This window comes from Muscardinus avellanarius, assembly GCF_963383645.1.
Source record: "Muscardinus avellanarius genome assembly, chromosome: 3".
Lineage (NCBI taxonomy): Eukaryota > Metazoa > Chordata > Mammalia > Rodentia > Gliridae > Muscardinus > Muscardinus avellanarius.
Window position 1 is genome coordinate 53,530,790 of NC_137788.1, and position 26,646 is coordinate 53,557,435.

The 26,646-nt window shown below is 40.0% G+C and overlaps 1 protein-coding gene across 3 annotated transcripts in view; it reads left to right on the forward strand.

Annotated features, from left to right (window-relative positions):
* PATJ (PATJ crumbs cell polarity complex component) overlaps nucleotides 1-26,646 on the forward strand; it is a gene marked incomplete at both ends in the record, with an annotated part of 372,146 nt that overhangs the window by 191,282 nt on the left and 154,218 nt on the right. For all 3 annotated transcript variants that reach the window (XM_080692386.1, XM_080692387.1, XM_080692385.1), the window contains one exon: nucleotides 9,682-9,878. In XM_080692386.1, coding sequence (XP_080548512.1) covers nucleotides 9,682-9,878 — 197 coding nt within the window. The remainder of the gene's footprint in view (nucleotides 1-9,681; nucleotides 9,879-26,646) is intronic.

Sequence of the window (26,646 nt, forward strand, 5' to 3'; positions counted from 1 at the left end):
CTGTCATGTGACTAAAAGAACTTTCCAAATCATATTTGGAACTTTTAATGCTTTTAATGATAGGGCCTAATTCAACCTTTATTCTTTTTGTTATTGTTGTTATTTGCCCTTATATCCCTAGCAAGTAGCATAGTGCTTGGCCCAAAGCTGGCCTTAAGAATTTTTAATGAATAAATGGAATAAAATTAGCTATTACTAATTTTTCCTTGAATCCCTTTTCCACTCTTTCAGTTGATCCACTTTTCCAGTCTATCTCCATATCTTGTCATTTTCAGGCATGTGGTAATGTCCACCTGAATGGTCAGGTTCTCTCTGTCGTCCGCTGCCCAGCCTTCCCACTGCTGAGTGGCAGTTCACCTCTAACACTGGCCAGCGCATTTCAGCCTTCTCTACCCATGTTTGAGCCTCTCTGACATTTGGTCCTCACAGCCCTTCGTGGCTCATTTTCTCCTTCCTTCCCACACTCCAGGCCACATTGTGTAGCAGCTTTCTGTGGCTGATACTGTAACACACCAGGCTCTGCAAACTACAGTGCTGCCCTCTCCTGCTTCCCCCGGTATCTGTAGGAGCCACACTTCAATTTCCTTGTCATTTTTCTTCTTTTATCTCAGACATCCGGACAGCTCCCAGGCCTGACTGGCTTTGAAATTATTTTCTACCACCATAGGCTAGTTTTGCCTCTGACTTTTTTCTTCCATCCACTTTGATAGTCATCCTTTTGATCTTCTTGCTTATTCCTTCACCCTTCCCCAAGTCATTCTGTATGGGCTGCTGACAAATTCACCTTCATGGAGACTGTTTATGTGCAATCGGTGTGTCCTCCCCTAAATTGGAAATGGATTGGAAGGAATGAGATCAACTTTAGATTGCCTCTTGTTACTCTGGCAGATATGAATACATGGGTCTTTGTCTTCCTTTTGCTGTGGGTAGGCATACAGTATTTGTTTTTTAATTAATTTATTTATTTTGTGGGTCTGGGGATCGAACCCAGGGGCATTCGACCTCCAAGCTACACCCCCTGCCCTATTTTTTATTCTTTTGAAACAGGGTCTCACTAAGTTGCGGAGGGCCTCGCTAAGTAGCTGAGGCTGCCCACGAACCGCAATCCTCCTGACTCAGCCTCCCAAATGCTGGGATTAAAAGCGTGCACCACCACGCCCAGCTAGGCACACAGTGTTTGGAACAAGGCAGGCTGAGACTTGAATTCTAGGTCTACCAATTATGAACTTAAAGTTGGGAAAAGTTCTGTAAGGTCCACTAGCCTGTTTTATCATCTGTAAGAAAAAAATGGTTATAACTTAGAGTTATTAGGATTTTTGTTTTTGTTTACATTAAGTTGTGAAAATTGCAAATATTTTCAAACATGAGAATAGTCAGTGAATTGTCACATATTCTTTCAGGCTCAATAATTACCAACATCTTACTGTATTTGTTTTGCCTGTGCCTATTTTTTTTTAACTTTTCTTTACTAAAAGACTCCATTCCCATTTATTTCTGTCATTCCTCCCATACATAGACATCACTTATAATTATTTCCATACCATTAATGTGCCCGATACAATAATCTTTTATTTTTTTCTAATATACAATTCATAATCAATCAGTTATCAATCAATTTATCATCTCAAAATATATTTTAATAGTTGGTATGTTCAGATCAGAATTAAGAGAGGGAGTCACATTATTTTATGTCTCTTCTTAAAAAATAAACTAATTGAAGCCGGGCGTGATGGCACATGCTTGTAATCCCCGCGCTTGGGAGGCAGAGACAGGAGGATCACACAGGTTCAAAGCCAGCCGCACGCGCTGGCTTAGGAGACCCTGTTTCTAAATAAAAATGTAAAATAGGTCTGGGAGTGTAGCCCGGAGGTAGAAGGGCTTCCAGGAACCCCAGTACCACAAATAAACAAACAAACAAACAAACAAACAAACTCATTGAAATATATACAAACAGAAAATGTACTATAGTTTGCTGCATTTTCACAAAGAGCATATTCTCATGTAGCCATCATCCAAGCTATTAAATGGAATATCACCGGCACCCAAAGTTGCTTTGCGTCTTCTCCAATCCATTATTTTGATCTTCTTTTAGTTTTGCCAAGTTTTGAGCTGGTCAAAAGTAGAATCGTGTGGTGTACATATGTTTTCTCTTGGTTTCTTTAGCTTGACAGTAGGTTTCTAATATTCAACCATATTTTTAACTGTGGATGTAATTCATTGCTTTGTTGTATAATGTTTATTTTATGAATATGCAACAATTCATTTTGCCTTCCTACTGTAAATGAAATTTACATTGAGAATTCCATTTTATAAATTAAAATATGCCAAGAGGTCAACATAGTTTTTAAGAGAGAAAGTCCACTTTAATATTAGTATTAGTGTGCTATATGTTTAAAAATTGCTCTTTATATATTGATTGGGTTGAATGTCAATTTATCTAAGGGGACAATTTTTAAACTGTGGTTAATTTTTCTTCCAATTTTAAATCTAATACAGATTGAATGTTTTATGAGAGAAAGGAAAGGAATGATTTAATGTCTGTGTGTTTTGAGTTCCGCATACAATACTTTTTGTGTAAGTCTAACCCTGATTGTCACGTAAGATCATGGATTCCAGAACACACTCTCTGGGGCAGACTCCACGTTTGCCATTCACTGTCATTCATTGCGCTGCCGGTGTTACTGTGCAGGGTATGGGTCCTGACTGTACTTTGTTTTCCTCATCTGTAAAGTTGGGGATAATGATACTACTTATTAAGCCAGGCTTGGTAGTGCACACTTGTAATCCCAGTACTTGGGAGGCTGAGACAGGAGGATCACAGGTTTGTGGCCAGCCCCAGCTACTTAGCAGAACCCGCCACAACTTGATTGAGATCCTGTTTCAAAAATAAGATAGGATCGTGGGTGTAGCTTAGAGGTAGAATGCCCCTGGGTTCAATCCCCAGTACAACACACACACACACACACACACACACACACACACACACTAATAATAATAATAATAATAATAATAATGATACCACCTATTATAATAATAATAATAATGATACCACCTATTAGAGTTTTCATAACAATTTAATGAACTCAACTATGAAAGTGCTGAGAATAAGGTCTAGCACATAAAATTTACAAAAGTGCTAGCTAGGTATTACTGTTATGCTTTATTTTAGTTCCGTTCTTTTATGCCTTAATCCTTACTTTCCATCAATAGGTTCATGTGATATCTCAAGTTTATGTACCGACAGAAATAAGTGCTGTGCTTGAGAGAAAGTTTGCTTTTTAACTGTAACATCACGTTTAGTCTCTGTATGCTGATGTGTTTCCACTATTTTCTGTTTGATTCGAACATTGGCTTGAGATTTGCACCATACTACTTGTGTTCGTGTATTGTTTCTGCTGATTCACTATGGTTTTGCTTCACATAGTTCCTCTTCCCAAATCTGTTTGTACTAAACTAACTCTCAGAGAATTCAGAGTTGATTACTGCATAAGAAAAATTAGTTTGAGATCATTGTCATACTCAATATTTTTTACATCGCATTCTTGTACTCAGTGTATTGGGAAACTGTTTCAAAATGTTTTCTTCCTACCATATTATTCTTTGTTACTTGGAAACAGACCAGGTACCTAAATGCTTCTAAAATTGAATTGAGTCATTATTCCAGTGTGTTGAGCATTTGCTATTGAGATCCTAGGCTGTGACTTGAATTAAGTTTCCTTCTTGGGAAAAAGGCTTTGTTACTTAGCAACAACTAATATCCTATGATGATAGGAAAACACTCTGAGACCTAAGAGAGAAATCTTATTGGCCTTCTTGGACAAGGGAATGGCACTGATGCTTTGATACAGGTTTATGAGCAATGTGGGATTTCTTTCTTCAGATAACATTGTCATGGGATTAAGAAAATCCATGTTTAAAATAAGTGTGGCTGTTTAGCAGAGCCAAAAGACTATTTTCTACTTTTTTAATCTAATATTTATTCAGAGATAGTTGAGTAATGCCTGAGTTGCTTATCTTTTCATCTCTGATTTTTACTTGAAATGGAAGAGCACAGCAGGGTGCAGTGGTGCACACATGTAATCCCAGTACTTGGTGGGCTAAGACAGGAGGATCACAGGTTCAAGGCCAGTTTTAGCAACTATTAGTGAAACCCTATTTCAAAGTAAAAGCTAAAATAAAAATAAGAGGACTGGAGCTGTAGCTCAGAGGTAGAATGTCCAACATACAATCTTAATGAGTAGATGTTTTATGTGACATGGGAGGCTTTATAAGGAAATAAAGTACCAAAGAAAGGAATAAACTTGTATTGAAAGTCAATATATAGAATCATTTTACCACATTTAATATTGTTGCTAAAAATTAGCACTTGCATATGAATAGGTGTGGTTTGTGTGTGTTGTAGTGTGTGTTTTTGTGTATAGGAAACAAAACATGGGAGAATCCAAGAATCCAGTTGGATTTAAGTGAAAGAATGCTCTTTGCCCTCACCTCTTTAAAACTATATTTTTAGTGAAACTGGAACGAGTACATTTTAAGAAAACCATTCTCCACACACTTTCTTCCCACTTGGCTTCTTATAGCCCTGCCGGTTGCCATGGAAACAACTCCCAGCAGTCCTGAGAGCAAGTGCCAGAACCTGTGGGTTCCCCTCCCCGGAGACACTCCTCTGATGTTGCAGAACGGTGTTGGCTGACTTCAGCAGTGCTCAGAGGACTGCCGCCATCGCTCTCTTGAGTTTTGAATTGAAAAATAAACTGGCGAGTGGTTTCTTGGTTTTTCAAAGATGGGGGATTGAGATCTGTTTTTCATGTACACACTGACTCTGTTTTCTTTTCCCTTTTGAAATTGTAGCTCACCTTTTATTGTACCTACTGAATAGAAGCAGTTGTAATGAAGCTTCAGGAAACCTTTTAGATGTGAAAGGGAGGGAGGTGTGTTTGGAAGCTGGAAAGGAGGAGAGAAATGACTGAGATTCTTTATACTTTGTTACCTCTGATTTAACCCGGAGGCATGATTGTGGAGACAGAGCATCCACATTAGCCTTGTGAAAAGCATCTTTAAAGGCTACATCATTCTCAGTAGGTTAAAATTCCATATTGGGGGTATCATGTTTTGACCCTTGACAGAAGTCAACCTGGCAATAATTCAGGCCCAACACATAATCTAAGGAGATGAGCGGCCTTGCAACCACTCATTCCACTTCCTTAAGAGGACCTCTTAGCTGGGTGGAAGTGGTACACACACACCTGTAATCCCAGTGCTTGTGAAGCTGAGACAGGAGGATTACAGGTTCAAGGCCAGCCTCAGAAGTTAGAAAGACCCTGTTTCAAAAAAAAAAAAATAGAACTAAGAATGCAGCTGGATATAGAACAGCGCTGGGTTCAATCTCTAGTACCAAGAGGACTGCTTAGTGCTCAAGATCCTACCCAGCAGAGGGGAGCTGTGGCAGGCAGCACGTGGGTGTGGCACAGCCAGGCTGGTACCTACTGCTTCCTCACCTCCCTGAGCAGCAGTCATCTCAGCTACAGATGGAGGGTTGCAGAGGTCTGGGGAGGAATTGATGGCAGTGAGCTGTGCGTGCTTCGTTCATGTAAGGAAGTATTCTGTTGATATGGAGATCCTCAATGTAGCTTCTTAAACTGAAGAAGAAATTTGAAGTCACTTTTTTTTTTAATGTTATTGGAGGCGGATATGGGCACAGCTTCATGGTAGAGTGCTTGCTTAGTATGTGTAAAACCTTAGGGTTAATCCCCCAGCAACATACACACACATATGCGTGCATGATATTGAAAAGAGATGACATTACTTGATAGGGAGAAAATTTAACCGCTTACTAGGAGGCTTTCAGTTTCTGGCTATAAATCCTCATAAAAGCTTTTTGACCTTATATAAGATCCTTATTCTTCAGTCATTTCTTTATAAAATGGAGTTCAAGAATAGAAGTGGGAGGTAATAAGAGACAATAACATAACATGATGTCTTTTCTTTTGGTTGAATTAAAAATCTGTTTCCATGAGATCAGAAAAACAGCAATTAAAAAAAAAAGAAAAATAGCAATTAATTTATATGAGTAGTAGGACCTATCATTTAAACCTCTTCTAGCTATGAGCTTAAAGAAAAGTGTGGGCTAACCTAAATTCTGAAGCCTGAAAGTATTCAGACACTATAGTGTGTGTTACAGAGCACTTAGCGCTTTTATTATCTTTTGTTCTTTTTGTTTTTGATACACTGAGCAACAGTAAGGCTTTTTGCTTTTCAAATCTCTTTAGTTTAATAGATTGGATTTCATTTTATTTGTTTTTGGTGAATGCCAGGGATTGAAACCAGGGTCTTGCACATGCTAGGCATATGTTTTACCATTGAACTACCCCCTGCATTCCCCAACAGGGTGGACTTTATTTATTTATTTATTTATTTATTTATTTATTTATTTATTTATTTATTTTGTGGTTCTGGGGGTGGAACCCAGAGGCTTTCTACCTCCGGGCTATACTCCCGGACCTATTTTCTATTTTATTTGGAAACAGGGTCTCACTAAGTTGCTGAGAGCCTCACTACGTAGCTGAGGCTGGCTTCAAACCTATGTGATCCTCCTGTCTCAGCCTTCCACGCACAGGGATTACAAGCGTGTGCCACTCCACCCAGCTAACAGGGTGGATTTTAAAAGAATATATACACATAGAAATTTAGTTTTCTAATAACACTAATAAATTTTGTTAATTTTGAATACAAATCTAAAAAGGTTATTTCTTTTAACTGAAGGAAAGTATTGCCATTTAGGGAACAAATAGATGTATCTTATGATTCAAGATCTCAGTGATATATCACTGCTTGGAGGCAGTATTGGAACAATGGAAGAGCAGCTTAGGCCTCACTCATTTATACTTTCAACAGGTTCAGTTTGAACAAGATCTGTGCCTGACACTGTTGTAGGTGTAGAAGACAGCACTGAGCTCTTGGATGGACAGGGAGCCTTGTTGAGTTCATATTCTAAGAGAAGTAGAAGGAAATAAAAAACCAGAAAGATGCTTTAGGATAGTACTGTGAAAACTACTATATCAACTACTAGTTAGGAGACATTTGGCAAGTTATCTAACATATCAGCCTTGTTTCCTATGCTTGAAATGCAGAAATGATAGGTTTTTAAATCCTGATTAAGGTGGTTGGTAGCAAGAAAGAAGAAAATCAGTTGAGGGATTTTAGCAGAGTTCTTGCAATTGAGCAAAATATATCAAGATAAAGATAGCCAGGCTGGTGGTGCATGCTTGTAATCCCAGCATTTGGGAGTCTGAGACAGGAGGATCATGGTTAGAGGACAGCCTCAGGTGCTACTTAGTAAGGCCCTTTGCAACTCAGTGAAATCCTGTTTGAAAATAAAGAATTAAAACTAGGGCTGGGGGTATAGCTTAGCGGTAGAATGCCCCTGGCTTCCATCCCCAGTACCAGAAAAGAAAAAAAAAAAGATAAAGATACACACACACACACACACACACACACACACACACACACGTATACATTTGTTGTTGATGTTGGGTTTGTTTGGTACTGGAGGTTGAACTCAGAGGCCTTTTACTTTAAGCTCTACCCCCAGCCCTTTTTATTTTGTTTTTTTGTTTTGTTTTGTTTTGTTTTGTTTTTGAAACAGGGTTTCACTAAGTAGCTGGGGGACCTTGTTAAATTGCTGGTGCTGGGCTCAAATTTGTAATCCTCCTGTCTCAGACTCCCAAGTACTGGGACAGCAGGCATATGCTACCATGCCAGGCTAGGTCACCACCATGCCCGGTGAAGTCCCCAGTAAATTGATAGTGAAAAATTTATAACTGTGTAACTAGGCTCAATGATTTAATGTTTCAGGTTTTACTTTCTTTGCTGAACTTTTATTCATTGAGCTTACCCCATTCAAAAAGAAAAAAATGAAAAGAAATTAAGGAAGCTGAGTTACTTGCATGTTAGCATTTCGGAAAATATAGCTGGAAGAAACGAGATACAGGATTATTAGAAATATTAATGAGGCTTTGGCCTTGTGCAGTACAAGTTATAGCTAACCAATAGACTGCACATCTGCTACAACCTGCAGTGCAGCTTTTAGACGGTAGTGGCTTTGCTGACTCCCTGAAGTAGCTGGGTGACTTCAGCTACTGGTATTTTTCTTATAGCTCTTATCTCTCTGAATCATAGCTGGTCATACAGCTAAATACTTGTTTCCAGAGATAGATTGTGAAGTCTTAGAAAACAAATATAGTACCGTATTTCCTTTGTTTCACAAGCCTGACATAAATTTGGATGCAATCAATATTATTTCATTGAATAAATGGAATTATAATAGTGTCATTAAAAACACTGACCGGAAGCTAAGCGTGGTGGCACACTCTTGTAATCCCAGCGCTTGGGAGGCTGAGACAGGAAGACCACACAGGTTCAAAGCCAGCCTCAGCTACTTAGTGAGGCTCTCAGCAACTTAGTGAGACCCTGTTTCCAAATAAAGTATAAAATAGGTCTGGGAGTATAACCCGGAGGTAAAAAAGCCCCTGGGTTCCACCCTCTGTACCACCACACACAAAAAAACAAACACTGACCAGATAGCCGGGCATGGTAGCACATGCTTGTAATCCCAGCATTCGGGAGGCTGAGACTGAAGGATCGCGGTACGCGGACAGCCTTAGCTACTTAGTGAGGCCCTCCGTAATTTAGTGAGACCCTATTTCAAAATAAAGAATAAAAACAGGACAGGGGGTGTAGCTCAGAGGTTGAATGCCCCTGGGTTTCAGCCCTAGACCCACAAAACAAAAAACAAAAACAAAAAAAAAACACTGACCAGAAAAATAAAATTGCTGGCTTCAAAAAATGAGGATAAAGTATGAGAGTTCTCACTTCTCTACATCCTCGCCAATATTTGTTGTTGTTTGTGTTTTGAATGATTGCCATTCTAGTTGGAGTTAGGTGAAATCTCAGGGTAGTTTTAATTTGCAGCTCTCTGATTGCTAATGATGTTGAGCATTTTTTCATACATTTATTGGCCATTTGAATTTCTTCTTTTTGTGAAGTGTCTGTATAGTTCACCTGCCCATTTTTAATTGGGGAATTTGTTTTCTTAGTGCTAAATTTCTTGAGTTCTTTGTATATTCTAGTTATTAGTCCTTTATTGGAGGAATAGTTGGTAAAACAGGGGACCCAATACCTCCTTCAAGGGCAGACCACAGTGATCTAACTTCTTTCTACTAGGTCCCACTTCTGAAAAGTTCCACCATCTCTCTATAGCGCCACTGGCTGGGGACCAAGCCTTTAATACATGGACCTTGCCGGGAGTGGTGGCGCATGCTTGTAATCCCCACACTTGGGAGGCAGAGACAGAAGGATCGCACAGGTTTGAAGCCAGCCGCGCGCGCTGGCTTAGGAGACCCTGTTTCCAAATAAAAATGTAAAAATAGGTCTGGGAGTGTAGTCCGGAGGTAGAAGGGCTTCCAGGAACCCCAGTACCATAAAATAATAATAATAATAATAAATAATAATAATAATAATAATACATGGACCTTTGGGCGACATTTAAGATCCAATCTAGAGCACTGACCTCATGGAAGAGCAACTATGGTAGAGGAATTACAGGAAGTATCAGGAAATATTGATATCTCCAGAATATAGATTCAACTGCTCTATTTAACTTTTTAACTTTTCTTTTAATAGAAAAAATCAGGCAAAGATATGCAGACCTTTCTGGAGAATTGCACATTATCGAACTTGAAAAGGACAAAAATGGACTGGGACTCAGCCTTGCTGGAAATAAAGACAGATCACGCATGAGCATATTTGTGGTGGGAATTAACCCGGAAGGACCTGCTGGGATGGACGGACGGATGCGAATTGGAGATGAACTATTAGAGGTGAGAGGACTACAGGAAAATGAAGTAAAATGTCAATGTTGACATATATTTTCTTCAATTATTTGAAATTATATTTCAAAGCAAGAGCAGAAATCAGATTGTTGATTGCAGATGTCACTTATTATTTGAGTAACATGAATCTCAAAAAATATTTTTAGAGTCCATAAGTAAAATTCTCATGAGAACATATTAAAAGCATAGTTGGGGCTGAGAGTGTAGCTCAGTGGGAGAGCATGTGCTTAGCATGTGCAAGACCTTGTGTTCAGCCACACACACACACACACACACACATACACACACACGGAAAAATATAAAAGAGCCAAAGGGCCTATTTTTAATAACAATTTTTAAAGGTTCAAAATTAATTTGATTATAACATTCCTAGTCTTTGTCAGAATTCTCTTTGGGTTTGGAATCAGCCAGAAATATAACTGTTGTTGTTTCGCTTTTTGGGGGAAGCTGTTAAGTCCAACAAAAGCCTACAAATTTGTCAGAAATGGTTAATGTCTGTCATATTGGTGATGTGAGTCAAAGACACAATAGGTTTATTACTTAGGGATAAATGAAAGGTAAAAGAAGCTAAGAAGGCTGATGCTTTGCCACTTCTCTGGATGGTTTCATCAGTAATGTAAAAAGACATTTGTTTTCTAAGCTTAGGCCTTCTGTTCTGAGCTTGTGTTAGTTTGGATTCACTCGCTTCATTCATTCATTCATTCATTCAGCCAGTATTTTTTAGTATCTCTTAGAATCGAACACAAAAAAGAGAGGAGTACAAGCACTTCCTTCATTCAGATATCTCTCAGTCTAGGGGAAGAAAACAGACATGGAAAGAACACTACACTATAGACTGAAAAATAGAATAATAAAAGTGGCCACTGGTCTATCCCCATTACCAGGCACAGCGGCCTCTTGCTGCTGAAGTCACGAGGTGTTCGGTCACGGCGCTGCTTTGACTCTAGCGCTCTGTCAACCCCTGTGCTCGAAAGCCTCTTGGAAGCAATGCTCCCACATTTGGACACTTGGTTCAGCCCAGTCACATAGACACTGGCTGTCAGACCGTTGCCTTGAAGGGGAGGATTTTGATTTTGCATTTGCAATTTCTTTGGGATCTGACTCAAAATAGAATCCACAGTCATTCATAATTAGACTTGCCTAATAGTATCTGCAGCAAAAGCTGGTCAGATACAGCTGTGAGACCATTAGCATCACCTGTCTTCCAAGTCCCAGCAGCTTCTTCCCACATAAAACCTGTTCCTGCAAAGAAGCCACTTCTGAGATTGCTTTGCTTTGCTTGTTCTTTCATAATACAGGATCGTAGAGGGGACCCACACTGGGTAGAAGCAATGATTAGCAAAATGACTTCAAGCAAATAGAAGTCAAAGATGACATTCTGTATTAATTGATATAACTCACTGCTTCAACTTTATTTCCTTTGGCTGCTGTTAGAGACCTCAGAAGTGAGACTAAACTGAAGGTGGTGGCATGAGTGACAGAAGTAAGAGCTAATGGCTGAGTCAGTGCTAGCACTGTACCTATGTGCTCACACATCATTAGTATTTAAGATTCTTAAGAGCCTTATGTGGTCAGTACTATTATCACTCTCATTTCATGGGTAAGAAAACTGGATAAGTAACATGCTTAATATTCCAGAACTGAGTGTCTAAGCTTGGAACCAAGTGAGTTTGGGCAAGAATCCCAATTGCCAGACTCCAAGGCCCCTGCCGCAGCCATTGATGCACTGTGTTCCCCACAGTCCTCCTTTGACACGCCCCAGGTCTTAGTCTGTTTTCTTTTGCTAATAACACAGTACCACAGAACATGTTATTTTTTTAAGAGGTTTATTCTGACTCATGGTCCATGGTTGAGGGCCACATCTAGTAATGGCTTCACTAACAGAATCCTAAAGTGGTGTGGGGGAATCATCACATGGTAAGAAGTGGGGAGCACTTGAGAGACCTAGCAAAATTGGCTTTCAGAGAAAATTCACTCCTGAGGTAACCCATTAACCTACCGCTATCAGGAACGGATAGTTATGCCCTACTTATGAGGACAGAACCGTAATCACCTCTTAACAGTCTCATTTAGCCCTGCCTCTTAATATCTTACAGTTGTGATTAAACTTCAGCAAGAGTTTTGAAGGGGACAAACCATATACTGTATTTGTTGAAATCCATGAGATTCCTGATTTATAATACTCTAGTCTTTAGGGACTGTGCATATCAAGACATGATATGTGTTGTTTGTACCTAGACACAGATTTCCTGTCCTTCATGGTTTGGAAACTCCCAGAAGGTGATCATTTGAAATGCAAAGATTCTAATTCTATTCTTTCTATGTTATTAAGTCTCAAGATGGAATGTCTTATGGGATCCAGACCAACAGAAGCACTGCTATTTTATTTCTTCATGTGGCATTTGATTAGATACTGGTAACAGATGAGCTATACCTGCAGAGTAAAGAGGCTCTTACAAGCCAGCCACAAAATCAACATGCTACAAGTCTTGAAAGACCTATTTAATTTACCCTAATTCTTCTGAGAATTAATTGTTTCAGAAAGGGTTCCCTATACTGTATGTGTTTCTCCTCTTACACTGTCAACACAGTACTCACTGACACCAGGTTTGTGGTGGGCTTTCCCCATACAACTAGCAGTCCTCCAATGGACACCAGCTGCACATTGTGATGTTCATTTCAATGCTGAAACTATCTGCCTGGAGCCAGCATTGAATCCCACAGGTCTCAGCCTCACAAGGCCGGCCCTCCTACTTCAGACATCACTTCAGACTGTGTCTTGTACTTCTAAGATCAATTGGGGGCTCCCATGACCACTTCCTTTGGTTCCACTAATTTGTTAGAGCATCTTACAGAAATTAGGGAAGTACTTTCCCTAATGTTTACCCATTTGTTATAAAGGCTATTACAAAAGGTACAAGTGAAGAGGCCAATGGAAAAGATGCATTAGGCAAGCTGTATGTGTGGAGGGGGCACAGGGCTTCCATGCCTCATGCTGTCTCTGGGCCACCACATTCCAGGCACCTGCATGTGCTCAGTAATTCAGAAGCTCTCAAAGCCCGTAGTTTAGGTATGTTGCTTTTTTTTTTTTTTTTTTTTTTGAGATATGATCTCGCTCTCCTTCCCAGACTAGTCTCAAACTCCTGAGCTCAAGCCGTCCTCTCTCCAAAGCCTGCCAAGTGTTGAGACCATAAGGCATGCCACTACACCCAGTTTACTGCAGGGTTGTATATGAAGGCTTTATCACATAGGTATAATCCATCATGAACTCAGTCTCTAGTCCCTTACCATTTCTGGGGGATGGGGTTTGGCGCTGAAAGTTTAATGCTTTTAATCACAGCTTGGTCTTTCTGGTGACCAGCCCCTCTGCAGGAACTCACCAAGAGTTACCTTATTAGGGCCAGGGGTGTAGTTTAGTGGTTGAGCCCTTGCCTCATACAAGTGAAGCCCTGGGTTCTACCACTAGCAACTAGCATCACATACACACACACACACACACACACACACTCTCTCTCTCTCTCTCTCTCTCTCTCTCTCTCTCTCTCTCTCTCTCATTAGAACAAATGTTGCTCCTGTCCACCCAGCAAATTCCAAGAGATTGAGTGTTTTATGCCAGGAACAGGGTCAAAGACAAAATATTAAGACAGAAGTGGACCTCAGGACCTCATACCCTATTGCTCAGGAAACTGTAAGGATTTAGCCACATGCCAGGAATTGAGTATAGAGACCAAATTTATATTTCTCATGACATCATAATAAGACAACATGCAAATATTTAACTGTTAATTAAATCAAATTTCCTCTCATGTGCAGAAACTTCAGGTATCTGTTTGCCAAGCTGAAGGCTACAAAGGTCTCCTGGGTAAAAAAAAAAAAAAAAAGAGTACAGCACTGTGCCTTATTGGACTGCTGTTCCCTCCTTCACTGTGATTCAGCAACTTCATCTTCATTCAGAGATGGAGAGAACAGGAATATTAAACATGCCAATAAGTTAATTTAATTTCTCTTCAGCTATCAAAGATTCTTTGGTTTCAAAAAGATGAAAACAAATAAAAATAGTTGAAACGCAGATGTTAACATTATGTATCATCTTCCCAAAACCTCCGATACTTTCTATTTCAAATTCATCCAGCAGAGCCAGGCATGGTGGCACACCCAGTACTTGGAAGGCTGAGAAAGGAGGATCGCAGGTTCACAGCCAGCCTCAGCTTCTTAGTGAGACCCCGTTTCAAAATAAAGAATAAAAAATAGGGCTGGGGGTGGGTGTAGCTTGGAGGTAGAATGTTCCTGGATTCCATCCCCAGTACCACACAGACAAAGTTATCCCGCAACTATCTTACTGAGCACTTGCCATGTCAGAGGCACTGTGTGAACAGGGTATTTAGTCTCCATTGGTGAACAAAATGCATACCAGTTCTCCTAGAGCTTGCAAGCCAGTGATGAGATAGAATTGACTTCAGGAGCTATTTCAGGAATTACCAGAGGAGGTGTATCAAGTTTTGTTAGTTTCTGGTACACAGTAATTCCTAAATTCATTTCAGCCAGTAGCATCCACTGAGCCAGACGTGGTGGTGTCCACCTGTGATGCTCGTACTTGGGAGGTTGAGACAGGAGGATTATAGGATTGAGCCAGCCTCAGCAGTTTAGCAAAACCTTCAGCAACCTAATGAAACCTGTTTTGAAATCAAATTTGAAGTAGGACTGGAAGTATAGCTCAGAGGTAGAATACCCCTGGGATCAATTCCCAGTACCACTAATAATAATAATAATAATTATTATTATTATTATTTTGTGTTGATTTCTGTATTTAATTTCTTTTTACTTCATGTATACTGATACTTCTATGTCTAAAAGCATGTCTTAGAGGAAAGTCATGTCCTTATTCCTTAATTATTCCATGCAGTGTTCTGGGGATTGGGAAAATGCACAGACCTGATTCTTAAGCAGTTATAACCCATTTTCTCATGTGACTTTTTTGGCCTTAGGTCAAGGATGACAGGGGAATAAATTTGTGTTGGAAACATTTTTCTGGCTTTTAATAGCGCTGAAAAAAAGTTCTGTTCTTTTTCTTTGATATGTAGGGAATTGTTATATAGTATAATATCAAATCCAGTGTGCTTGTTAGCTGAGAATAGGAAATTGATTTAATGATGAGTAGCCCAAGAGCTAAAAGCCAGTGTTACAATAGCTGTTCTTTGGATATTGAGTATAGAAGATGGTTGAAGAACACATTGTGTAGGAGGCATTTGCAAATGGGCTTTTAGGCCCTGCTTGCCGGATTACTTGGGTAAGCAATCAGAGCAAATTGTGCGTATTTGCTGATCCAACAAAATGAATTGATTTTTACAGTCTCTCCCTCAAACTGAAGGATTTAAGTAAAATTTTTTGGATCTTGACTATTGTACCGCTCCAGCATTCACTCATTTTTTCTCATTGCTTTGTTGCCGTTGTTATGTTATTACTTTGTTCACATTCTCCTTTTATTTATAGTCGATCAGATTTTCTTAAAACCTTTAAATGAGGCAAAGAAGTAGAAAAAAGAATGATCAAGCCAGGCATGGTGGTGCATGCTTGTAATCCCAGTACTTGGGAAGCTGAGACAGGAGGATCGTGGTACACAGACAGCCTCAGCTACTTAACGAAGCTCTCAGCAACTTAGTGAGACCCTGTTTCAAAATAAAGAATAAAAAAGAGGGCTGGGGGTGTAGCTCAAAGGTATAATGCACCTGGATTCCATCCCCAATACTGCAAAAAAAAAAAAAAAAGAAAGAAAGAAAAGAGAATGGTCAAAATGGTCAAAGCCGTACTGTGTCTTCTTGTAAGTTAGAAGCTTTCACTTTCCACCAGAGTCTTGTCTGTGTGACTGATTCCTGGTGTAACGCTGGCCCACAGTTTTGTGGCTGTGGAACTGCATTGTTAGATTGGGAGAGTGTCAGTGCATTCTGCCAATCAATGGCCCAGTTTGTATATAAAAGAAATTTTAAATTACGCCTCCAGCAGACAATGTGATTAAATCTCTGCTTCTTTACCTTTTACTTGGATCCTAGTGTGGAGTTACTGAGTTAATTTCAAAAGGCGTTAGCATATAATTACCATGTAGATGGGAATGGGACTTACTCTGGAGTATTGGCATTTCCCTGAGCAATTAGCCCCAGATAATGTGCAGGCCTGGGCATGGTGCTGTTCTATACGAATACAGGATTTATTTTTAATCTTCCCTATAGCCTAAGTGTGGGAAAAGAGAGCTGAAGAGTGCCGTGTGGGGAATCAAGTGATTTGTCAGGTTACAGCAGCCGCTGGAAGGAGTGGAGTGGGTGGCGCCGAAGGGCTGGCCTGTAGAGCTGTGTCTCCTCCAGCTCCAGAGCTCTTTCAGGCAGAGGAGCATGAGGTGCCTTCCCTTTGCAACATGGACCTGCAGGATAGTCTAAACTAAACCATGCCATTTCAAACATGGGTAACAATGGTATTTAAGAACCATTGAGAAGCTGGGCATGGTGGCACATGCTTGTAATCCCAGCATTTGGGAGGCTGAGACAGGAGGATAGTGGTTCGAAGACAGCCTTAGCTATTACTTAGGCCCTTTGCAACTCAGTAAGACCCTGTTTCAAACTAAAGAATAATAAATAAATAAAAATAGGGCTGGAGTGTAGCTCGGAGATAGAATGCCCTTGGGTTCCATCCCCAGTACTGCCAAAAAGAAAAGGAAAAAAAGAACCATTGGGGGAAAAAGCATGAATACTCACCATACATGCCAGGGATAGACATAAATCTACAGGTAAATTCATATCTTATTGACTAGTAATAGTAATTTTATTTTATTTTATTTTAATTTTTTTTATTGGTGCATTATATTCATACAACTTATTGGGGTGTAATAGTAATTTTATAAGAGAAAAATCTAAAGCCATAAAAGTTAAGAGTGATCCACATAGATGCTGTTGCTTTGAGGCAGACCACCTACCCAAGTACCAACAGTCTCTGCTTCACCCCCACTTCTCACCAGTGAATTTATTCTAAATCTTTTGGAAAATTTAGATGTGAGTTGGAAGTATGGTACAGAAGTAAATAAATCACTAGCTTTTGGGCATCTTTGAGTGTGCTTACATGTAAGTTATAATCAAAAGCTCTGTTATTTAGATTGGCTCTTTTAGATTGGGGAATAAAGTGCTTGCCTAGCATTCACAAGGCCCTGGGTTCAATCTCCAGCACACAACAGGAAAAAGGAAGGAGACAGACAGACAGACAGACAGACTGACTATAGATTATTGTCATAACTGTAATTTTCTGAAGTGCCTGCCTGCCTGCCTTCCTTCCTTCCTTCCTTTGTGTGAATTATATTCAATCCAGGGGCTTGGATATAATTTTGTAAAGTGTATTTCACTGTTTTTATTTTTTCTCTTTCTCTGTGTGTGGTAATGGGAATTGAACCTAGGGGCACTGTATACCCCAGCCCTTTGTGTTTTCTATTTTGAGTTGCCCAGGCTGGCCTCTAACTTGTGACCCCTCCTGCTCAACTTCCCACGTTGCATGCTCCACCATGCCCAGGGATGTCAGGTCTTTCCTTGCTTTCTAGTGCTCAGCTTCTGCAATCCTAGGGAACAGGTGCTGTTTTAATCCCTTTCTGCAGGTAAGGAAAGTGGGACAGGAAGAGGCAGAATCAACAGAACACTGGGTTTTCTGGCTCTAAAGGTTAAGTTCTTAAATTACTTAGCTCTGGATTTGTAATTATTCTAGAAGGTAATATGTGAATCTCTTATTATTTTGTACTTTGGGTGGGAATAGATTAATTTGGTTAATCTAATACCGATTTAAAATTTCTGAGATAGTTTCTTCTCACAGTGCAATTCCATATTATTTTTTGTCCTAACTTTTATTCACTTATTTTGGAGACAAGAGTCTTATAAAACTGCCCAAACTAGAAATTAACGCCTGAGCCTCCCATTAAAGCCTCCTAAGTGGCTGGCAGTACAGGTGTGCACCTTCATGCCCATTTATCTTATTAAAATTTATCATCACTTTAAATTTAGCATCACTCTAAATTCATTAAAAAGTTATGTACGCCGTGCGTAGTGGCATACGCTTGTAATCCCTGCACTTGGGAGGCGGAGACAGGAGGATCGTGCAGGTTCGAAGCCAGTCATGCTGGCGTAAGAGACCCTGTTTCCAAAAATAAAATGGGTGTAGGAGTGTAGCCTGGAGTCTAGAAGGGCTTCCAGGAACCCCAGTACCACCAAAAAAAAAAAAAGTTATGATGTGAAACTGTAATGAACCAGTAAAAGTAAAAATAAACAATGCAAGCCTGGCATGGTGGTATATACCAGTCATCCAGCAATTTCAAAGGATGAGGCAGGAGGATGACAAGTTTGAGGACAACCTGAGCAACTTAGCAAGAACTTTCTCAAAATAAGAAGGACAGTAGCTATAGCTCAGTAATAAGTTTGAGTTTTAACTCAGTAATAACCCTGAGTTCAATGCCCAATACCCCACAGTTAAGAAACTGTACCCCTCTCTTAAGATCCAAAGAAGAAAAATAATCATTTTTAACTTGCCCTTGCACAGTGTGAGAGCTTCTCTGAGCTGCATCATTAAAGAACTTTTCCTCCCGTTTCCATCACAGAATTCAGGCTTTATTTTCAGGCTGCAAAAGCTGTTATGTAAAACCCACTTCCGGTTGGTGGCCTCATTCTCTTCACTGTTTCCTGCTATGAAATCTCAGAGCTCTATTTTTGCCATTTTTGTTTCTGACCCTGGCTTGTTAGGGGAAAACTTTTGAATTATTTAGTTACACTTCATTTTCATGTCACTGAAATATTTAGCCACAAAGCCTATATTCTTCCTGTTCTCTTTAAGGAATGACATTTAATTATTATATTATTACAGTCCTCATTATTGCTCCTACGAAAACATATGTGGAATCTCGCTAGTGAGCTGAATTATGTTAAAATCCTAGAAAGAGCTGGGCGTGGTGGTGCACACTGAGGCTGAGACAGAAGGATCTGGGTTCACGACCAGCCTCAGCTACTTAGTGAGGCCCTTTGCAACTCATACAAAGGAAAATGTATCAATAAAGGATCACATCAACAGCGGCGCAGTGGAGTGCCCAGCGAGTTAAAATACAAAAGAAAATATATCAATAAAGGATCACAAAATAAAGAATAAAAAATAGGGCTGGGGGTGTAACTTGGAGGCAGAATACCCCTGGATTCCATCCCCAGTACTGGGAGAAAAAAAAAAAAAATCCTAGGAAGAAAGTGCCATGCAAAAACTGAAGTGAAGGTGACTGGAGAAACTGAGATCACTGAGGGAAACTGCAAACAAAGGTGAGCTGTGCTGGGGAAGGACAAAGTGCAGCAGTGCCTCTCTGCTCAGTGTCTGCAGCGCTCCTCTGCGTTCTGTGATGTACTAGGACGTCCTGGGTGACGAGGATGCTTATTAAGAGAAGTAGCAGGACCTCGGCACACAGCTCTGAGGCCCCATACCTAGGAGAGGCATGGGCACAGCAGCCTGGCTCTCCAGCTACCTTACTGTAAACCCTTTTACAATTCACTGAGTTTGCGGATCTGTATCCTCCTTATGGAAGTAGAGGAGCACCCATCTTTTCTGTTGTGCTGAGCAGTACTGCAGCCCTGAACTCTCTATGAGGTAGGCTTTGAAAGGCACCAAGTACATGTGGTAGAATGTTGCCTCTGCAGGACAGAGTCACTAACAAGACGAGACAGACAGACACAAGTTGGAAAGAGGAGACTTAGGGTAGAGTCCTTTGATGGTTGTTGAGGTTTTGATCATGTCTGTAAAAGGCACAAGTAAAATATTTTGAAGGCAAGGGGGAAATCATTAGCAACAGATTTGGGATAAAATTCTAATCAGATCATCTGTCTGTATGAAGAAAGCAAATACTAAGCTAAGTATTCCTAGTGGGGAACTTTTGACTGGTAGCATGTACTGATGTTCATAGCAGAAGGAATTCCAGGTCACTGGTCACTGAAGTCTCACTTGCTTATCTGGTTAACAAGAACATTCAGAGTTAGGTTGTAATGCCTCCTCCTCAGAAAATATGATTCCTCTGCAATATTAACAAGCTGTTATGAGATGGATTATGAGCTAGATGTGGTGCACACTTGTAATCCCAGTACTTGGGAGGCTGAGAAAGGAGGATCACAGGTTCAAGGACAGCCTTGGCAAGTAGTGAGACTCTTCAACATAGTGAAACCCTGTTTCAAAATAAATTTAAAATGGGGATGTGGCTCAGGTAGAATGTCTCTGAGTTCAATCCCCAGCACCACACACACAAACGCATGCACGCACAAGGTGAATCATACTCTGCCTTCCTATGATATGCAGGTAAAAGGCAATTACCCTCCTCCCTCTCCACTCCCCTACCCGCTGGAGGTCAAATGCCCCTGGGTTCAATCCTCAGTACCAAAGGAGGAAAAAAATAATATCTTACTATTTTCCCAATACATCAAATTTAGAAAGATTTGAACTGCATATTACTATTACAGTGTCTTTAGAAAGTATGTTGATTTAATTGGTTTTGTTTGAGATAAATGTCTCATGCTAAGCCTTTTAAAGGAGTGTGTTCTTTTGGGAACATTGTACTGCATATGAAATTGAAGTTTCAGAAGATCTCATTTCAACACTGCATTATACTTAGTTCTTAAAACCTGCTTCTTTGCCCAAGGGTTTTTTTTTTTTTTTTTTTTTTTTTTTTTTTTTTTTGGTGTATGTGTGTGGTACTGAGGTTCCTGGAAACCCTTCTACCTCCAGGTTACACTCCCAGACCCATTTATATATATTTTTTAAATTTGGAAACAGGGTCTCTTAAGCCAGCGTGATTCTCCTGTCTCCACCTCCCAAGAGCAAGGATTACAAGCGTGCGCCACCACGCCCGACTGCCCAAGGTATTAAGATGTTGCTGCTTGATATGTATTTGTCTTCCTTTAGAATAAAAGTAATGTAATTTTTTCCAGAACTTTCTGTTCTTTATGGTGGAATGGTGTTTTCTTGTGAGGTCTCATCACATCCCACGTCCCATCCCTGGCCCCAGTACCCCTCTATTTCCTTCAGTCCTCCCATCTGCAAAACCGAGCCCTGGTCTGGAAAGTGAGCATCTTCTACAGAGGGGCTGGTGCCCAAGGTTTGGAGGAAGGAAAAACAATCTAGAAGCTTGTGAATCTTCTGGTATCTGTTATTCTGCTTCTCTCCCTCCCCGAGAAGCCACCCTGCAGCACCTGTGGTGTACCCCTGCGTGTTCTCACAGGCCCCCCAGGCCAGCGCCCTTTCTGCCACCCCCTTCCCTCATGCCTGCTGAGTCTCTGTCTGTCGCTCCTGAAGACCAACCCACGCTCCCCCAGGAAGACACGACTGCTTCCTACTTTATGCTCCTGTCCACCATATGGCACCACAATCTTTTGTTAGAAGATGTATGTCACTTATTAGAGTACCAGATGCTTCAGGGCAGGGACCCTATCTGGCTGAAAAGTAATTTCTACAAAGTAGCATTCAGAGAATATGATATTTAGACCATATTCAGTGTTCAGTATGTGTTAACTACAGAATGCTGATAAAGAAAATTCCTGTATCCCACCCACATGTGCAGTGTCTGTTAAGTGAATAAATGGATAAATATGGATGCATGTACAACATGTCTATTAGAGAGAGAGAGAGAGAGAGAGAGAGAGTGTATGTGTGTGTGTGTGTGTGTGTGTGTGTGTGTGTGTGTGTGTGTGTGTTATTGGTGATTGAACCCAAGGGTGCTCTACTACTGAGCTATACGTCCCTGGCCCTTTTTAAATTTTTATTTTGAGATAGGGTCTTACTAAGTTGCCTAGGCTGTCCTCACATTTGCAGTCCTCCTGTGTCAGCATTTCAAGAAGCTGGGATTACAGGCATGCTCCACCACACCCAGCTATTAAACTTTTTTTTTTTTTTTTTTTTTGGTGATACTGGGGCTGGAACCTAGGAGCTTTTACCTCTGGGCTACACTCCCAGACCTATTTTGTATTTTATTTGGAAACAGGGTCTCACTAAGTTGCTGGGAGACTCACTGAGTAGCCGAGGTTGGCTTCAAACCTGCGTGATCCTCCTTAGTGCAGGGATTACAAGAGTGCACCACCACGCCCGGGTTAAACTTTTATCAGAGTATATTTACAGCATACATGTGCATGGTATAGTGTGTGTGTATGTCTTATAGGATGAAAGTTAAATGGTATTATGATTAAAAGTTAAAAGTTATGATAGTTATAAGAAATTGATAAAAACAAACTGGTGCTCATCATGGATCCCATCAGTGAGAGATGCTATCACTGTTGACATAGACATTCACAGAATGCTCTTTATACCCAAACTTTTATTATAATAATGTGATAGATAATGTAGGTTATGTACTCTTTGTCTCTTTTTCACTTGGCAGTTTTTTTTGTTTTTGTTTTTTGTTTTTTGGTGGTACTGGGGGTGGAACCCAGGGGCTTTCTACCTCTATGTTATACTCCCAGACCTATTTTATATTTATTTGGAAGCAAGGTCTCACTAAGTTGCTGAGAGCCTCACTAAGTAGCTGCGGCTGGCTTTGAACCTGCGCGATCCTCCTCTCTCAGCCTCCCAAGCACAGGGATTACAAGCGTGTGCCACCACACCCGGCTAATCCTGCTTTTTTTTTTGGTGGTGGTACTGGAGTTCCTGGAAACCCTTCTACCTCTGGGCTACACTCCCAGACCTATTTTTATATGTTTATTTGGAAACATTGTCTCTTAAGCCAGCAAGGCTGGCTTCAAACCTGTGAACCTGCGCGATCCTCCTGTCTCGGCCTCCCAAGCGCGGGGATTACAAACGTGCGCCACCACGCCCGGCTTTAATCCCGCTTTTAATAGATTGATTTTTTCATTTGTTAACATATAGTGATGAAAGTAATAAATCTCTTGTTGATAAATGTCATTTTTCAACTTTTTTGTATTAAAAATGTAGCCATGCTAGACATTTTGATGCTTGAACTTTTAATCTTATTAGGATAAATCCTTAGAGATATACTTATTAGCTCAAGAGTTAATTTCAGAGCCTGTAATCCCAGTACTTGGAAGGCTGAGACAGGAGGATTACAGATTTGAAGCCAGCCGCAGCAACTTAGTGAGGCTTTCAACAACTTAGCAAGGCCCTGTTTTTTGTTTGTTTGTTTGTTTTTGTTTTGTTTTGTTTTTTGTTTTTGTGGTACTAAGGATTGAACTCAGAGACATTCTACCTCCAAACAACACCCCTATCCCTATTTTATTTTTTATTTTGAAATAAGATCTCACTAAGTTGTGGAGGGCTAAGTAGCTGAGGCTAGCTGTGAACCTGAGATCCTCCTGTCTCAGCCTCCCAAGTACTGGCATTACAAGTGTGTGCCACTGTGTCTTGTTTTTTAAATTAAAAAATAGGGTCGGGGATGTAGCTCAGAGTTAGAATATCTCTGGGTTCAATCCCTAGTACCACAAAAAAATAACTTATAAAAGTGTTTATTATTATAAACACATTTGATTAGTTCATTCTGAATGTGTGTTCAATAAGAGTTAAGGAAAAAAATACACTACTGAGATTCTTTTTTCCTTTTTAGTAAATTGTTGTTGTGTTTATTTGATTGGGTTGGGTTTCTGTTGCCATTAGTTTTGTTATATCTTCAGCCCTTTTTATTTTCTGATTGAAAACAGGATCTTGCTAAGTTGCTGAGGCTGGCCTCAGACCTGTGGTCCTCCTGTCTCCACCTCTCAAGTACTAGGACCACAGGCATGTGCCACCTGCCTGGCTTACACTATAGATTTTAATGTATTAATGTGAAGTTCAGAATACATTATAGTAGGAAGGACTCTCAGATTTTATTGTCAGCAGTTTAATCTATATCTCAACTCAGCTTTTGCTAATAATTTACCACTTTTCATAATAAAGTCTTTGCTTTAAAAAAAAAGAATGAGCAAGGGTTTGTTGAGTATAATAAATTTTGACATGATGTTCAAACCTCAGGCGAATCTGTTACTTGAACTAAACTTTAATTTTTGTGTAATTAATTTTTTCAGTCCTAGTTTAAGTTAATTAACTTTTACTTCCAATTTGGTTCGTCTTTTGAATAGATTTAATTGAGCTGCTTTTCAGCATAAATTTATACTCATGTTCAGTTGAATTATGGGAAACTAGGGGGTTGAAAAACGATTTCTTTGTGATATTTTTGAATATTAATTTCATTAAAGCAAATCTCATTAAAGACCTCTAAAATGAAAATTTATGTAGTCTTAGCAAAGGATTTGCATCCATTTCCTTTTACTGAATCTTTACTGGATTAACCTTAATTCTACTTCTGCAACAAACTATGAAATATTATGATTCAATATATCATGTTTGATACATAGGAAATTTACCTCATATCAGGTTTTTGCATTCTTTTCTCACTGTAGTTATAGAAACCAAACCAGGTAGGGGAATGTTAAATACATTGAAAACCCATTATATAACTTGCAAGCCTTGCAAATATGGTGGTGTAGCTTAGTGGTAGAGCATGTGTTTATCATGTGTGAGGCCCTGGGTTCAATTCCCAACTGGTGTATGCTGTTGGCCTCAAAATTCTGATCTGTTTTGGTTTGCCCCTGAGTTACATGCCACTGAAATGGAAATTCAGACACTGGGAAAAATGAACCAACTTATTAAGAAGATAAAAGATTACTTTCTGGGGCCAGCGATCATGGAGCTAAGGTAGAAGCTGCTAACTAGCTGGAGGATTGAAGGAGGCCTTCTTGTTCAGGAATCAGATGAATTCAAAAGCAGAAAAAAAGCTCTTTTGGACAGAAAGCCTTTTTTCTTTTTCTTTTTCTTTCTCCTTGTGAACACCAAGGCAAATTTCTGGGTGTCTAAGAGAGTGCAAGATTGAGATTGCAAGAGGAACCTCACTTGTATGTGCACATTAATATTTAGAATTGGAGGGGCCCTCGTGCATCAGCGGAGACTTTGCAGTAGCAAGAACAGAAATGAGTTCAAAAGACTGTGTTAGCTCAGACTGCGTGCCATACGCTTGGCAGCTTCTGACACATTTCTGAAAACTGGAGCCCACCATTAAGATGCGGGTGGTCATTTGCTGCTGAGGCCCTTCCCTGCTATGCAGATACTCTCCTTTTGGCTGTACTGTCACATGGGGAGAGAGGGATCATCTCTCATGTCCTTTCTTGCAAGGACACTAATACCATTTCTTAGAGTTTAAACCCCATTGTAGGTTAATATTAAAGATAAGGACATGTCTAAATATTTTTTTTATTCTTTAATTCATAAAGTTAGCTTTGAAAAAGGAAAGGCACTTAGTTTCTTTCCTGTTTACTGGCAGTAAATAGAAAATTATATGTCTAGGTAATCTGGCCATGCATATTATGAAAAGGACAGAAGCAGTGTTTGGTTCAAAATGAAGTATTTTAATTGTTTTCCTTTGGCTTGGGTCAGTAAAGGATGGTACTATGAGGATGGTGAATTTGTATATATTTGTACAGTGGAAAAAGTGTCATAATAGTCTGTTTAAAAAGAAAAGTTCAGTGTTATGACACTCTGTATTCCGTTGAGGAATTTTAAAAGTCTACCAGGCCAGCTGTGAGTAGTGATGCGTGCTTATAATCCTAGCATTTGGGAGGCTGAGGCAGGAGGATGGAGGTTCACAGACAGCTTCAGCTACTTAGGCCCTTTGCAACTCAGTGACACCCTGTTTCAAAATAAAGAATAAAACAAATAGGGCTGGAGGTGTAGCTTGGGGGTAGAATGTCCCTGGGTTCCATCCCCAGGACCACCCACCGCCCCCCCCCCAAAAAAAAAGCCGACCAGGCCAAGCATGGTGGCCCACACCTGTCATTCCAGGACTTAGGAGGTGGGGACAAGAGGATCTTCAGCAACTTCCCTCAGCAACTTGACAAGACCCTGTTCCAAGTAATAAAACAAAATAGGCCTCAGGGCATAGCTCAGAGGTAAAAGCACCTGTGTTCAATCCTCAGTAACAAAAACAATAATAATGTAAAGCCCACCGGTCAGCCACTGGGCATTTCCTCTGTGCATTGTGATGAAATGGTTGATTCTGTCCTCTCCATCTTGGAAGCCCAGGACCTGTGGTGATGGGTGCCTGGCACCTTCTGTTATTTCTCATTTTATTTACTAGGTTGTTTATAAAGATGACCTATAGAAATGATCTGACTTTTTATATGCACCATACAGACATATGACCTCTGAATGTATCCTAGGATTACAGGGTTTTTAACTGATAATTATATTATATTGGCAAATTACTCAACTCCTGAGTTCCAGCCTCATACTGTACTGATGGTCCTGGGAGCTAAATGAGATGCTGTGCGTGGAGAGTTTTGCACACTATTGTGTATGAGCAAGTCCTCAGGAGACTGCAGCCATTGTTGGCTATTATTTACCCACAAGACCTCCAAGAGATGTAGATGCTTTCTTGCTTGCCCATGCTATACTTAGAAGACTCCCCCTTCCCCAATCTGTTGTTTAAAGAATACTGCCTAGTAATAGAATAAGTAGTTGTCCAAAGTTAATTGGGCACAAAATGTATCATATTCTTTCTAATTACTGAATTTCCTCTAGAGCTTGTTTCATTTAAGAAGGAAAAATATAAAAACTGTGTCCAGAGCTAGAAGCTGTATACCCTTCATTTCAATGGTGAAAATTTTTTATATTAGACAAGACTACAAAAGCACAATGGAAAGCTACCTCTCCTTAAACCCAGAGGCTGCTAATATGTCGTTTT